Genomic DNA, 15,127 nt, shown 5'->3' with positions numbered 1-15,127 from the left:
AAGATCCCTCTATAAAACCGCTTATTGCTGTGATTTTGTCCATCTTCAGCACTCAGTATGGCATAGCAAAGCATTTAATAAATAAGATAATATATCTATAATTACTGCAGTATTAGGAAAATTACTTTATTTGACTTCGAAGTATCTCAAAAGTTAGGCAACTCGATAAAGGTTATTTCAAACAATCTTGCACCACAGATCACAGTATTTAAAGAAGAGGGAAATTTTATCTTGATACAAAAAGTGTAACAACTTAAACCACATCTAGCAAAACTGGATCAGCTCTTTCACGCTGCATCCTTTCTCGCAGCAGATATCGGATAGTCTTCCAGCAGCACGTCTCACACGAGAGGACTGGGGGAACCAATGAGGTGCCAAGAAGAAGTCAGTGCTCTCCCCGTCAGACGGTGCAGGGCTGCCGAGGATCTCTGAAGTCACCTGGTGCTCCTCTGTGGAGAATCCCTGCTCCCCTGTGCACAGAAACAGAGAGAAAGACTGAAGCTGTCATCTGGGAGTTAGAGAGATAGCAGAAGAACACAGGAGATTTCTAGTTTTCCCCTTATAATCTCCTACAATACTCCAATGAAAATACTTTACTCTCTTTTGGATTCAGCTCAACTGAACAAGGGAATGCAGTTAACAAGCAGAGGCAATGCAGACCAATGAGAAATAAACAAATAATCAAGAGACTAGCCTTCCTGAACATCACCCAGAGCTTTGAGAATTGTACTGCTGATGCTATGGTGCTTATTGAATGAATAAATAAATGAATGAATTGATGAATGAATCAATGAATAATCCATCAGAATATTTATCTTACTGTATTTGTGGTCAGATATCCATGTAAAGCTAAACACATTGCAAGACAAGCACAGTGGCAGCATCTTTGCAGCAGTAAAGATAGTTGCCTGGAAGAATGTTCACTTCTAACACATTGATCTAAATGTTTAAAACTTAAACTATATCTATTCCTCCATACTTAAATAAGCGATGTCTCTCAGTCAGTTAACCTTAGGTATAAGGCAACATACAGTACTTACTGAGAGAGTTGTCGTGATGCTGGTCTAGCTCCAGGTCCGGGATGCTTCTCCTCAGTCGGGAGTTGCCACAGGATGAGACGGCCAGACGGATCAGCTCCCTCCCGCATATCTTAATCCTGTCCTGAGCGTGGACCGCGCACACTCCGGCCACCAGCACCACCATCAGAGACACCACACACTTGGTAGCAGACATGGTACAATGTCAGCGGAGACAGGCAGAAGGAGTGAAACGGAGTGAATGGATGGATAGATGGGATGGTTGGACCGGTGTAGAGTTCAAAGGATGGATGGTGACTCCTGAGGCGATCATGAGGGGTTTATATAGTGAATGAGTGTTCGGAAGGTAATGCTGAGCCGACAGATTCTAGTAAATATTCATTCAGCCTTGGTGAGAGAAAAGCATGTCCTGATCCTGAGCTCGGTGTGAAGTCCCTTCAAGGCTGGAACTCTCATTAAGATAAAAACCTGTCATGCGATGATCTATGGCCGAAGGGTTAAAACGTTTTAGGTCCAGGTCCTAAATGAGAAATTTTGGGCCTTGTTCTGGGTCAATGAGCCTCATGAAAACATCCCACTGCTCTTTAAGTACCGTGTACTTAAAGGCTGTAAAGTTATCTGCTGTACCGAAGTACCGAAGTACCGTGACCCATTTTGATTTTGTTTGGTCTATAGTTTAAGAACTCTGCATTTTTGGGGGCATCAGTTCCACACCACAGGCTTTTTAACACAACAGGGCTGATCTGCAGGTTTCATCTTCATGCTACAGAATTTCACCCACTGTAATGAATCAGCAGGCAGCACTCAACTGTACACTGCTGTTTGTTTTGGTTTGGTTTGGTTGGTAAAAACTAGGTTATTAAAAGTAGAAGTTAGATGAATTTCAAGCATAGTTCACATGCCAGTAGGCCCTGTGCTTGGTCTTTATTTTTCTAACTTTGGTGAAGATCCCAATTTGTCAACTGGCCAATGTACAAATGTCAACATTCACGTATGTGTTGGAAAAATGTCCTCATTTTAATAATTACAGAGAGCTGATTTCCCTGGACATGTGCTGCTTTTACCTCTTATCTTGACATATCTTGAGGGATTGGAGCTAATTGGAACAGAATGCAAGCGGCACAGAAGATGTCAAGGATATTGACGCAGCCAACCAGACACATCGTCACTCCAGGCCGGACTGTAGATGACTGTAGAACTTAATATGCCTTTGTTTGGCATTTCAACCTCTAATGACGATGTGGCTGCTTTAAAGTTCCCTCAGTGGTGATCAGTGATCAGTGAGCCGTCTTTTGTCCGTCTTTTGTAGGAAATTTGAATTTATAGTTAAGATAAAGATAAGGAGTGGAAAACACTTACTTTGTTCATTCCTTTTGCCTTGCTGATTCTTATTTCTGTATTTATTTTAGAAGGCATCAATAAATTGAATTTCATATATCAAGCCTCAAGGAATTCCTCCTGAATACAGCAGATAACTTTACAGCCTACTGACACCTGCAACTCTTGATCCTTGATAAGAACTTACTGAAGAGTGCAATCTGCACGTGACTTACCACCAAGTAGGGCTGTAATGGTTAAACCCACCAAAACTCACTTCTTTTTTTCCCAACTTTTTAGGCTATGACAGACATTCATAGTATACATCACAGTAAGTCGTATCAAACTGATGTAAGTTATATGGGAATACAATTGTGTTTATATTGGTGGTTGTCTGCCTCATGATTATCACTGACTGGAGGTCATAGTTAACCCACCTTTCTTATTTATCACTGCATCTCTGCCTCTGTGTGTGTGTGTGTGTGTGTGTGTGTGTGTGTGTGTGTAGGTGTGTGTGCGTATTCGTGAGCGCGCGCGTGTGTGTGTGTGTGTGCGTGTGTGTGAGACACAATAGAAACATTGAGAATTGAATTCACAGTTGCATGTGTTATTGATAATAGATAGATTGATAACAAACAAATGTATAAAATATCAAAGATGGGTGGAATGAGAAATTTGGGGACATTATTAAGGATCGTCATGATACTGGATTCTGTACCACTCACTCCTGAATACTGAATACTTCTCTGCTTGGACTGCAGACAGTCTACAGTTATCTTTGAACAAAAACAAGGGATTTACAAGTTGCACAACCACATTTGTCTGTCAGCATACAACATATATGGTGATAGCAGATAAATTAGTCATACCTTCATGGAAAAATGGAAACTGAAGTGTTTGTTTTCTAGTTCCAGAGCTATTTTTCTCGGTCCCACTTGCCTTTATAAACCGCTCCCGAGGACAACACAAAGTTTAAGGTCATTCTAAGTCATAAGCTTCTGTATGGATGTAACTTGTACACTAGTTTTAGGTGTTTTACTATGCATACTGTTTCAAGAAGATGAAGCAGTTGTAACAGCTTCCAGTCAGTCATTCCATGTGAAAATGTAAATGTGTTGGAGTGGGTTTATAGAACCTGCAGCCTCTTCCTCCTACAGCATCCTCCATAACAGCAACCATCACTTACCATGTGACAGATTCTCTCTGTCCTGATTCATCTTCCTAATGCTTTGATTGTAGATGAGATGCAAGGTCATCCTCTATAGAGCGAGGAAATTCCCCACACATAGCTTCTACAGAGACATACGGTTGCGACCTTATAGTGAAGGCAATGCCACATTTATTCACTGAGGCAAATGTCACCTTTATCCTGCCGCTATTTCCTTTTTCCATCATGCTTTTAGCTTTATTATCATATTATTATGCACACTAGAGTGAAAAATAAATGGCTAAAAACACCACTGACTGACAGGTTCACAGATGAACAGAAAGTTAACCCAAAAAAGCAAATATGTATACTTCATAAATATATTCAGATCAAATTCATATCTTATTGTGAGATAGAAATGATGCTGTGGTTTGGTTGTGCTTGTTACTGATTGCTAAAAAAGTTTTACTGCCAATCTATGTATGGGATGTTATATCTTTGTGTTTGTGCTTTGACCTTTGACCTTTGTAAACCACAGATCTGGTCAGTTTTACCAAGGTTCCAATGCTGTACTGTCAAATGCACTATGACAGTACAGCACTAAAAACCTCCACAAGTACTACATTGTAACAATTCAAAGGAAAAAATAAATCAATAAAAAATATATGCTGATATAATATTAAAGGCTATTAAATTGGTTTGTAAATTAAATTGCTATTAATCTGAGTAAATTAAGTTTGCTTTTTATCCTGGACTAAAAATATTCAAGTGGTTGCCCAATGCACAGTATTTACAATACATACAGAAGAATATATAGGTCTGTTCTCACTGACTGAAAGGTATACATAAATATTAGAACTATATGTAGTTATCAATTCCCCACCAATGTGTGTGTGTTTGTGTGTGTGTGTGTGTGTGTGTGTGTGTGTGTGTGTGTGTGTGTGTGTGTGTGCCATGCGCTTGCATGTGCAAGAATGTGTTCATGCATGCGTGTCCCTATTGTCCCCACTGACCGCACCTATTCCTGTGTATGGTGCAGACAAATTCAGCCTGGTTGAGTAATGGCCTAAGCCAGTGACATGAGACGGTCAGAAGCCCTCGGTAGTCTTGAGGTTTAATTGATGCTGACGACGCTATTAAAACCATTGGCATCTCTCCCGTTACCTTATCCTGTAATCCTATTAGACAGGCAGCCATCGTCTCTCCAGTGAATAAGACTGGTGTCTGCCAGCAGAATGGACAGAAAGGACTACAGGCTTTGTGCCTTTTGAGAGGAAAGTGGATGGTGTGTTAAGATAAAACAAGAGAGAGAGAAAGAGAATATTCTGGTCTGAACTTCAAGTACAGTAGAGTAGAGAATTTTTATTCAGCATGGAAGATTTTTTCTCAGCTTTTTTTTCTTCAAATATGATAGAGAAGTGAGATAAGAATATGTACAAACATATTCACACAGAACATATTTAAATCTAGGGGTTTGGGGAATTCAATCTATGAAATAAAAAACTTATTTTCAACCTTAAGAATCAAATGTTATTGTTATTGTTATATATATATATGTAGATATATATATAGTATATACGTATATACAGTATATTGCAAGAAAGAAAAAAAATGACACAGTATTCTGCAGTATTTGCATATATTTTAACACTGATTGATAGATTGTACTTCCATCTCTGAAAAAACTTATAAACAGAAAATGTATTAAAATAATTAGAAGGGCTGTAAAATGCAATACACTATAAAAGAGTGCACTTTTTTCTTTAAGTTTTATTCTTATAGGGAATGGATTTTGCTGAGTTTGCATGCTCTTTTTCATACAGCTACACACATTCATACTTGGGAGCTGCCCAGTACAACACAGTCTGCTACTGCTGGTCACTGAGCTGCTCCACCAGGGCAAATGAAGCCAAAGTACTTCGCTCAAAGCATTCAAACCGATGACTTTCCAGTCAAAAACCTGCTTCTCTAACCTTCTGGGCTACTGTTGCTTCAACATTACTAAAAAAAAATGTAAACAAAAAAGAGACATCTGTCACTAGTGGACAAATCCTCAACATTTCACAAGCAACTTTGTACTGTCACATGTAGAAAAGTCTGGTTTATATTCCAAAGTAATGTTTTCCTTGTTATCCTCAATCCTCAGTAGTGCATAATTACAATACTGTCTTCAAATACGTTTTATGTGGTTGAAGTCAAGGACTCTGAGTGGTTTCCATTGCTTATACACATCTTTTTACATAAAAAAGCAAAATGTCTTCAATTTACCATTCTGTCTGACTTGCTGCCTGGTATTAGCTAAACATTCAGCATTTGATTGGTTGAAATAAAAGTTAGTAGTAAATTTGTCTTGATTGTAAAGGAAAGTGTGAATGTAAGAAGTCAAAAATAGTTCATTCATAGCACTTCCAATGAAACAGCTGGTCACAAGGATCACACTGCCTTAAAGTGATTAGTGTAACATTGCTCTGTTAATAATGTTACCACTTGATCTCCTCATGGCAAACATCTAGCTCTGTTCAGCCAGAATTAGTGGCAGTCAGGTGCTATTCTTGGAAACAGATAACACGCTGTCCGGGAGAGTCATTGATTCCTGTCCATTTGACAGAAGAGTCATCACCCATAGCGTGCAAACAGCGCCTAAAGCTAAGGTTTAAAGCTTATCTCCACTTGCCTCTGCCTTCATTTCCCCCCTTCGACTGTTTACTTTCCTCCATCGCATAGACTCAGGGTTGGAGGCAGATGGGGTCTTAGACTCTCTTGCCCCGTGGGTGATAAGGCCATTTAGGGTTAGCGAGGTCGTGGAAAGGCAGCTCTTCTCAATCCACGGTCTCATGGGTAGTTTGCCTTCCAGTGGGCCGATAGTGTATCTCATCATCTGAGTCCTCTGGCTGCGGTTCGAAGCAGCTGTCAAACTTGCGCCTCAGACGTTTCCTGAGCTGGAAGGTGCGCTCGATGTTTGAATGGGTGTATTCCTGCTCCTTGAGCTTGGCGTAGTAGTCGGAAAACTTGTTGAACAGAATGGAGATGGGCATGCCGTTGAGGATGATGCCAAAGGAGATGCAACAAAATGCCACGCAGCGGCCGAGGTAGGAGATAGGGACGACGTCTCCGTAGCCCACAGTGGAGATACTCACCTGCAGGAGGAAAAGAAAAGAGTGAAGGGAAGAGTGCTGAGTTGCATTCTCAAGAAGAGACATTTCCAATTCAAACCAACATTAAGCCAGTTGAACTACATGGCGTCTGACTGCAGTCGTGTTCCTCGGACAAACCTCACAATCATGTTTTTCACAACTCCAGCCCTATTTTCCGATAGGTGTTTGGCCTTTGCATTTCACATGAAAAAGCATAAAGGCTTATGAAAGCCATCACTTTGTTCAATTTTAATACAGGGGATGGTGGGAAGGTAAAGCATTGGGTTTTCCTTCATTTTTAACCTGCTTCAAATCGCCCCTTGTCCATGAAACTGGCTTTCTGACAGTCCAATAATTAAGATGTTTTTTTGTATTGACAGCGCTGATCAGTTCTGTTGTGACATGTTTATGTAAATACTGCTGAGAATAAACAGTATCAAATAAACTTCCAGGAATCCACCGGGACTCTTTCCTTCTCTTGACTGCAATCAATGTGTCTGGCCAGAGAGGATATGCATTACACCGTATTAGACAGGATTAGACACGTATGAGTTAACAGCTGCCACCAGATAAATAAAAACCAAATGTCCCTAAATCAGAGAATCACAGAGAACCGATACTGATGATGTCTAAACACACTGTAGTCTAATGCCTTGTTTCAGGAAGTAAAAAAAAAACAAGTACATTTTGAAGATTATATTGTTATTATATTGAGCAACACAACAAAGATCAGAGGAAAATGAGTCTTTTATCAACTTGCTCAGTTGGCCATGTAATGTTTTGTCACTTATGAGGAGAAACAGGATCCGAAATGGTATCCAAAATATTATTGACACAATATTAATATTATAATGATGTAATTCCACAGATGTAACAGCTTTCTCTTAGTACCTTTACTTTAGAGACTAGAAGGGGTTTTTAGACATTTTGTCTACTAATCATAACCACTTCTGCTAAAGAGGAAGCACTGAAAGGTCAGAGACTGGAGCACTGTGGTATTCCTGCTATTTTGTATGGTTAAAAAACCTCAAGAAAAAAAGCATCCAGAACCAGAACCATGCTTAGTTTGCTGGATTTTGGAGGTTGCAGTGAAGCCTACTCACTGCAGCCCACCACCAGGCGCCTGGTATGCTGCTGAACGGCGTGCCGGGCTGATCCACCTCCACAGAGTGCATCAGAGCGGAGAAGGTGAAGATGCCCATGGCAATGAAGAGGAACAGACAGCACACCTGAGGGAAAATAAGTACACTTCAACAGCAGGGCCCATATGCATCTGAAAATGAGTATAATTACTGATGTAGGATCATCCATCAGCTCACATGATGAGTTTTACTCTGACTCTGCTGTGATATTTTACATAATATATAATACATTTATGGCCCCCAGATACAGTACTTGTAAGTGTTGAGCCAAAAACTGACAGATATGCTCCAATGAAGACTTGTAATATGTGTGTGTGTGTGTGTGTGTGTGTTCCCTCATTTGTATATATCGAAAACTTGCATTTATATGTAGTATATCGGCGCTCTTGGGTGAAAACATTGTAACTCCAATTTTGTTGATTTCCATGTCATATCAGTTTTCATTCAATTGAAGGATTACATGCTCCTCTATGGGTTGAGAAAGTTCTACAATCATTGGGTTTATTAATCCTGTTCAAAACCAATTAGATAAATTAAAAAATGCCTGGCTGTCAAGGTAAAAATGAGGCTGTTTTTCTTAGTTCTTGGAAAGTTGACAGTTTGAAGATACAAAGTTCTCACCCAACAACAGCGACAACCTTTTTCTGTTTGTTGTTCCTACACGCAGCATACCTGCTCAGAGCACTGGCGGATGGTGAAGCCAAACGCCCTCATGCCTGTGGAGTGTCGAGCGAGCTTCAGGATACGGAAGATGCGCATCAGCTTGACCACCTTGAGCACCTTACTGACTTTGCTGACCCTAGCCATGGTCTTCAGGTCTTCCTGCGCACTGACGTCTTCGGAATCTACAAAAAACATCTCAAAAACAATCTGGATGAAGTAGGGCATAACAGCCACCAGGTCAACAAAGTTGAGGGAGCTCTTCACAAAGTGTTTGATGTTGGCGGTGGTGACTAGGCGCAGGAAGTACTCCATGGTGAAGAACAGGATGGAACCGACCTCGACCCACTCCATGTAGGTTCTGCCATAGACTTTGTACGCCCTGAGCTCTTTCACTGTATTCAGGGTCATGGCAACGATAGAGATGAGCACAAACAGACTGGAAAACACGGCAAAGGCTTTGGCCGACAGCGAGGAGTAGGGATTCTCCATCAGGTCCCAGAGGGCCTTCCGGAAGAATCCAAGATACATGCTCTGGTAGCCCTTGTCGTCCTGGTGCGGCTTAATCTCATCAATCAGCTCCTGGTTAACCTTTAGTTGGTCTCTGATATCGTCCACTTTCTCCTCAAACAGAATGCGGCAGCACCTGAGGAGAAGCAGATAGTTTATAGCCCCAACAACAGGAACTAGTTTTCACTCCTTTCACATACACATACCAATAGCCACACACAGACAGTAACACAGACCCAAACCCCACTACATGTACTGAATATTGAATATCTAGAAAGGTCTTAACATACCTTGGAGTGTCCTTCATTTTCAGCCCCCAGAACTTCATCTCCTCCTCGAAGTTGATGGGGCAGAGGCTCTCCATCACCCACATGACGTTGCTGCAGTAGAAGTGGAAGATGTAGTGGAAGAACATGGGGTCCCTGTCAAAAAAGAACTCATTGTTCTGAACATTGTAGTCGTCACAGAGTGTCAGACGCTTGACCGGATCATTACAGAGGGCGAGGACTCCAATCCTGGTTTTTGGGTACCGGAGGACCAAATGCTTGGGGATGTGAAAGACCTTTCCCCCCACATTGAGGTTGACGATGTTTGATTGCCTTGGGTTTGGTATGGCTTTGTTGCGGTCTTCACTGACACCTTTGTTGCCATCAAAGGGGGTGTCAAGATTGTCCATAGATGTCCATGCTTTCACGGAGCTGTCCTGTGAAAAGGGGAATTCGCACTCCTGTTCTTCAATGCTCTGAGAAAAACTTATTTCTCGTTTTACCGTCGCAAAAAGACTGGAGCGGCGCTTCTTCAGCACTTTCATCTTGGGCTTTAGAGCTTCCATGTCGGCAGCTCCTTAGGGGACAAGCTACTAACGAGGCCGCAGTTATCTCTCCGACAAAGCTCTCTTACCAAGACCAGGTCAAGTCAGTGAATGAATGAAAAGAGCTCTACAACAGCAACAGTATTCCACAACATCTCCATTTAAAAAGGATATGGTCTTTCGATAAATTCAACCATCAATGTGAAATAAAGAAAAGAAGATAGAAGGAAACAGCTACCGTGTTTGCTGCTCAGCGTGCGAGAAGATCAGCAGCATGAGTTGGGGATTCATCCTCCTCACTGATTCTCTAATCCTATTGCTGTTCTTTCTGTCCAAACGCAAGTTAAAAATACTGTCTGTGAGGATTAGTGTTGTGATTTAAGGCTTTGAGTTCTGAGAGGAGGAAAGACAGAGAGTGGCGTGATGGCAGTCTTCCATTGCTGACTAGGCTATTAAAAACCTTTGTACAGGAAGTTCAGGCAGAAACTACAGTAACCTACACTGTTTATAGCTATAAACCTTTTGATTTAGCCATTTCTATAGCATCTTTGTTATAGGAGAGATTTATCTTGGACAAATATAAATGACACATAACAACAATTGCAAGGGGAGCGGATAAACTTGAAATTAAAAACAAATCCCTATCCATTTGGCCCTATCCGTTTGGCCCTATCCATTATGTCAAGTTTGTGTGTTGTAATTTATAGCTACTGTATGAAATCTCCAGAATCCAATAATTGGTGTAGGTATTTCTAAATACAGAATTAATGTTCTTCTTCTTTATTCTCAAAAAGGCTGTTTTACAAATTTCATTGGTGCTATTTCACCAAAGAGAGAGAGAGGAGACACTGTCAATGTGAGAACTGATTAAATTGCAATTTACTGATTTCCATCTATTATTACAAATTAATATTAATAGAATGAATAAACCTTAACCTACAATAAGGTTTACTTAAACATTACAAAACTCAGTTTCATCTTTCATGTCAGCAATGGCAAACTTATTTATTTGGAAACTGAATAATTTTCATGTTCAATTGAATTAAATTTATTCTGTAATATACAATATTAAATAAAATCCCCTTAGTTTTTCTCAGTGACCTTAACCCTAACCCTAACCACCCTCGGGCGGTGATGAGATAAAAATGAGGTAAAACAAATTAGATAAAACAAATTAGATGGAAATGAGAATATGAAGAAAAATAGGTCTAAATTGAGAGGGCCTGGGTTCTCTGGTTTTGACAGGACAGTCCATGGCTATATGGATAACAAATATGAATTCTTAAATTGGATGGTATTCCCTTGTTGCTCATTGATCTGCTGACGAGGCCTATGAATCAGATTTGTTTTAAGTGTCTTCTGCATTCATTTGATTAGCACAGAGGTGCCACCATATGGGGCCCCATATTTTGAGGGGGCAGAAGAGTGCGATGACACGCTTCACCCATGTGTCATCAAAATGACAGATTATGCCGACTCTAGATATGTCACTGCTTATATTACTGGCAAACGTGACATGTTATAAATAATGTGCACATGCTGCTTTTAATGTATGTGTCTGCAGACTACTGTGTGTAGCTAAAAGAAAACAAATCATGACAACTCCAGTGAGACACAAAAACTATGTTCATTTTAGCATTAGTGACAAAAGAAACTATCTGTGAAAATCTGTGAAATAAAAGTTCCATTTAGTTTTTTTATTGCAAGAATTCAACATACAATACCAAACAGGGAACATTCAGGTATGTAGCCTACAAAAATGGGTTGCAAACCAGCGGATTAAAAAAAACACACACACACAATCACAAGCATACAGGGAACATTCATTAGTATCACGGTATCGTTCTAATTATTGGCCGTAAAAGGTTATCATTAGTGATATTCGTAATGGTACGGCCCCCCTCGCACCCGTTTTGTGTGAATGGTATTGTCCAAACTACCGGAAAAGGAACTGCGAATCTGAAATATAATTTTAATCTTAAACAGTTTATTTTTTATTCTTGTTTGTATTCAACAAGCTTCTGATTAAATAGGAAGTTCGATAAAATTGGTAACAAAATATAAATTGAAGGATTGAAGTTGAGATATATACAATCCATGCACCACGTGACTTCCTTTCCGGTCTAACCTGACAACATGGACGCCAGCCGCGTGCAGCCGATCAAGCTCGCAAGAGTAAGAAAATGTCTTATTTGGTGGAAATAATGACATCTAAGCAGATTTGTGCTAACATTAGTTATTAATCTTGCATACGGGTCCAAATACTTGAAGCTAAAATGACTCTGAACGTCTTTATTTTCAAACGGCTCTTCGGCCGTAATTCTCCCATCATGGAGGCCCGTCCATGCTACAGTTTTAGCTATAGCACAACGCGTCAGCTAGCTAGCACACCGTTAGCCTGTTCGAGTTACTCTTGGACACATGCTGCCATAATAATACACGGAATTAACTTGGTAATGTGTGCAGTGCTCATTTAAGTGTATATCTTCATTTCAGGTCACCAAGGTGCTCGGAAGAACTGGTTCCCAGGGACAATGTACACAGGTATGCTAATAAGGCTAACGTTTCAGTAATCGTTCTGTAGACTAAACGTTAGCATCATTTTTTTTACATTATCTTATTGTTTTACTAGTTAATTTAGGCATCACCATAGGTACGTCTTGAAATATTGTGGATGTAGTTTAAAGTCTTTGAGCACTATCACGTGCTCAATATCTGGCTGCTAATGGCTGTTTTTTTCGGAGTTGCTGACTGTTAAGAAATATTTCTAATTTCCCAGTGTCATTAATGTTGAAAGTCAATTTATTAGTGGGCCAGTGCTTGTGTAATGTTAAATGTTCTAAAGTGGACCACTATAAATTCATGAGAAACCTCACCCATCAGGTATTAAAAGTCTGACTTAATTTGCTCCATTAACCCTAAACTTGGTGTCATTTTTTTCTCTTGTGCTTTCTGCTTTCCTGCAGGTCCGTGTTGAGTTCATGGATGACAGCAACCGCTCCATCATCAGGAACGTAAAGGGCCCAGTCAGAGAGGGAGATGTGCTCACGCTTCTGGAGTCTGAAAGAGAAGCCAGGAGGCTGCGATAGGTGAGGGGACACAAACCCAGCCAGCCATGTGTTAACCTGTTCAGTAATGGGCATTAGAATACAGCTGACAAAAGTATTATAAAGTGTATATATCAGTTAGAGAAATATTTAATTTCTAAATGTTTAGACCATGTGCCATGGAGTGCCGAGTATACAGGTTTTTGTCCCAACCAGTCACTACACCAGATGGTTTCATTGATTAGTTAGTCTTCTCTGGTTGAAGGTGTGCTAATCAGTGAAATCACCTGGTGTAGTCTTTGGTGGAATGAAAGCCTGCATACACTCTGGCCCTCCATGGCACACGGTTGGAGATCCCTGTGTTAAATACTTTACGTCGTCGTAAACACGCAGTTAGTGTGGATTGGAAGAGACTGAGCTGCTGTCTGGCTCTTGATGGTGGGTGCAGCATTGAGTCAAACGGCTGCAAATATGGCAACGGTGTCAAACAGTCCACCACGTCTCAAACTGAATCCAATTCCACTAACTGGTTTGCAAAACTGGTGCCACAAGTAAAATATAGAATTATTTTGCTCACAGTGCCAGTAAAGACAGACACCAGCAGACATATCAAAACTCATGTGCAAAAGTAGCTTCAAAGCTGTCCAAGTCAACAGTTGTAAGGCTGTGTTCACTTTGCGGAGCAGTTTCTGCTAAAAACTCCATTATTATTTATTTTCTATGGAAGGGCTCACTGCCGGCTGCAAGGTGGATTTTTCTGCTGCGGTTGGTCACGCAATCAGCTGAAAATAGTTCAACTTGAGTGGGTAAGATCCGCATATCATGTGTCATTTCTCATAAGACGACCAATCGAAATGACACGCTCAGGGCTAGTCGGTTGCCTGGCAACAAACTGAGCACCACCCATTACCGCTTCACTTCTGTTTCTACCACTTCTTTCAAAAGCGAGGCGGATCGTGGATTTCAAGCAGCTACCGCTCCACAATGTGAGCACAGTCTAAACACTTGCTTCATGGGTTTTTTGTTTCCTGTGGTGTCATAGTATTGAATGTTTAGATGCAAAGCACCTCATGGATCCAGAAAGTAACTCGCTCAGTCATTCCTTCATTCAATCGCGCACAGTTAGTCAATCTGTTGCTGGTGGCCATTAGGAGGCATGGCATACAGGATGCGGAATATCACTGAATGGCAGGGTTTTCAACCATGTCCCACGGGGGCCGAGTGTATGCAGGTTTTCATTCCAACCAACACTGCACCAGGTGATTTCACTGATTAGCACATCTTCTACCAGAGAGGAAGAACCAATCAGTGAAATCACCTGGTGCAGTCTGTGGTTGGAATGAAAACCTGCGTACACTCAGCCCTCCATGGCACATGGCTGAATACCCCTGCTGCATGGTCTGCAGTACTGCTGAACTGTGCTTCTCATCTGTGACACTGTGTTAGATATTCAAAGTCAACACAACACTACATTAAACCCTGACTAAATGGATAGTAAATGTAGGTGGGCTTAGCCCAGTGGTTTTCTGTCCTTTGGACCCAGAGTCATGATGGTTTCCATTCTAGCCATCTAATCGGGGACTATGTTACACCTGGGCTGCCAGGTGAATACAATTAACTGCCTGGAAGGATAGAAAACCAGCAGTACTTTGGGTCCCAAGGACAAGGATTGAAGACCACTGTCTTAGACTCAGAATATAATATCTGCTGCTGTACAATCTGTTGCTTTTATCTGAACTGAGAGACTCCATGCTGTGTGCCTGTTCTGTTCTAGTATCTGCTGTTTACACAGATGCACTGAAAGACTGACACAGCTTAAATGGGACTCTTGCTGTTTATATATTGACAGAACTACAGTAGTCTTGCTCCAGCGTTTTCTCCCAAATCTGTTTTTCCTGGATTAGTTAAATGTTTGATGGTATGTGACTTATCTCTTGTCTTCACAGTGCCCGGTGAAGCTGTGAGGTGCCGATCCAACGCTTGTGGAGCAGAAGACGCTGTCAGTTCCCGTGCAATGGCCTAGATCTCACTTGTGCAGATGTTTTGAAATAAATTTGGTTATTGAGGATGGAATTCCTGTGTTCTCATTTTACAGCGGAACTGTTTTTTTACTAACCAAAGTAATTCATTGAGAAATGGCATTCCTTGAGGTTGCAACGGTGTCAAAAGTGTGTCACCGTTGGCTAAATCTTACTCAAATCTACCAGTGTATTTCCTTATGGCTGTTGACTTCAGTTGACAGTGGTCTAGGTACAGCGGTACTAGTCATTTCGTGCAGTGATTCTCAACCTTTTTCATATCAAGGACCTCTAATTTAGTCCA

At 40.9% G+C, this 15,127-nt stretch overlaps 3 protein-coding genes across 3 annotated transcripts; 1 reads left to right on the top strand and 2 right to left on the bottom strand.

Annotated features, from left to right (window-relative positions):
- Nucleotides 1-264: 264 nt before the first annotated feature.
- insl3 (insulin-like 3 (Leydig cell)) lies at nucleotides 265-1,233 on the bottom strand. The gene is made up of 2 exons (XM_071540318.1): nucleotides 1,041-1,233; nucleotides 265-470 (listed from the first exon to the last, which is right to left on the bottom strand). The coding sequence occupies exons 1-2, from the start codon at nucleotides 1,231-1,233 to the stop codon at nucleotides 265-267; spliced, it is 399 nt and encodes a 132-aa protein (XP_071396419.1).
- A 5,087-nt stretch (nucleotides 1,234-6,320) lies between these two features.
- Nucleotides 6,321-9,779, bottom strand: LOC139661755 (potassium voltage-gated channel subfamily V member 2). The gene is made up of 4 exons (XM_071540323.1): nucleotides 9,238-9,779; nucleotides 8,450-9,083; nucleotides 7,739-7,864; nucleotides 6,321-6,638 (listed from the first exon to the last, which is right to left on the bottom strand). The coding sequence occupies exons 1-4, from the start codon at nucleotides 9,777-9,779 to the stop codon at nucleotides 6,321-6,323; spliced, it is 1,620 nt and encodes a 539-aa protein (XP_071396424.1).
- A 2,055-nt stretch (nucleotides 9,780-11,834) lies between these two features.
- On the top strand, nucleotides 11,835-14,871 carry rps28 (ribosomal protein S28). The gene is made up of 4 exons (XM_071540322.1): nucleotides 11,835-11,933; nucleotides 12,255-12,302; nucleotides 12,725-12,847; nucleotides 14,752-14,871. Exons 1-3 carry the CDS (start codon nucleotides 11,895-11,897, stop codon nucleotides 12,845-12,847), a joined length of 210 nt encoding a protein of 69 aa, XP_071396423.1. The 5' UTR covers nucleotides 11,835-11,894; the 3' UTR covers nucleotides 14,752-14,871.
- Nucleotides 14,872-15,127: the final 256 nt, after the last annotated feature.

This window comes from Centroberyx affinis, unplaced genomic scaffold (genome assembly GCF_046629955.1).
Source record: "Centroberyx affinis isolate AG114_WGS23_722 - 3 ecotype Tasmania unplaced genomic scaffold, CSIRO-AGI_Caff_v1 ptg003607l_1, whole genome shotgun sequence".
NCBI lineage: Eukaryota > Metazoa > Chordata > Actinopteri > Beryciformes > Berycidae > Centroberyx > Centroberyx affinis.
This window is presented reverse-complemented; position numbering and strand designations above follow the sequence as displayed.

What these genes read in the sequence shown, in the direction of transcription:
- insl3 (XM_071540318.1), bottom strand. Translation starts at nt 1,233, where the DNA reads ATGTCTGCTACCAAGTGTGTGGTGTCTCTGATGGTGGTGCTGGTGGCC. An exon ending in GCATCACGACAACTCTCTCA is followed by an intron (nt 471 to 1,040) that starts GTAAGTACTGTA and finishes TTCTGTGCACAG; the next exon opens with GGGAGCAGGGATTCTCCACA.
- LOC139661755 (XM_071540323.1), bottom strand. Translation starts at nt 9,779, where the DNA reads ATGGAAGCTCTAAAGCCCAAGATGAAAGTGCTGAAGAAGCGCCGCTCC. An exon ending in TCCGCCAGTGCTCTGAGCAG is followed by an intron (nt 7,865 to 8,449) that starts GTATGCTGCGTG and finishes ATTTTCCCTCAG; the next exon opens with GTGTGCTGTCTGTTCCTCTT. An exon ending in GCGCCTGGTGGTGGGCTGCA is followed by an intron (nt 6,639 to 7,738) that starts GTGAGTAGGCTT and finishes TTCCTCCTGCAG; the next exon opens with GTGAGTATCTCCACTGTGGG.
- rps28 (XM_071540322.1), top strand. Translation starts at nt 11,895, where the DNA reads ATGGACGCCAGCCGCGTGCAGCCGATCAAGCTCGCAAGA. An exon ending in AGCCGATCAAGCTCGCAAGA is followed by an intron (nt 11,934 to 12,254) that starts GTAAGAAAATGT and finishes TCTTCATTTCAG; the next exon opens with GTCACCAAGGTGCTCGGAAG. An exon ending in CCCAGGGACAATGTACACAG is followed by an intron (nt 12,303 to 12,724) that starts GTATGCTAATAA and finishes GCTTTCCTGCAG; the next exon opens with GTCCGTGTTGAGTTCATGGA.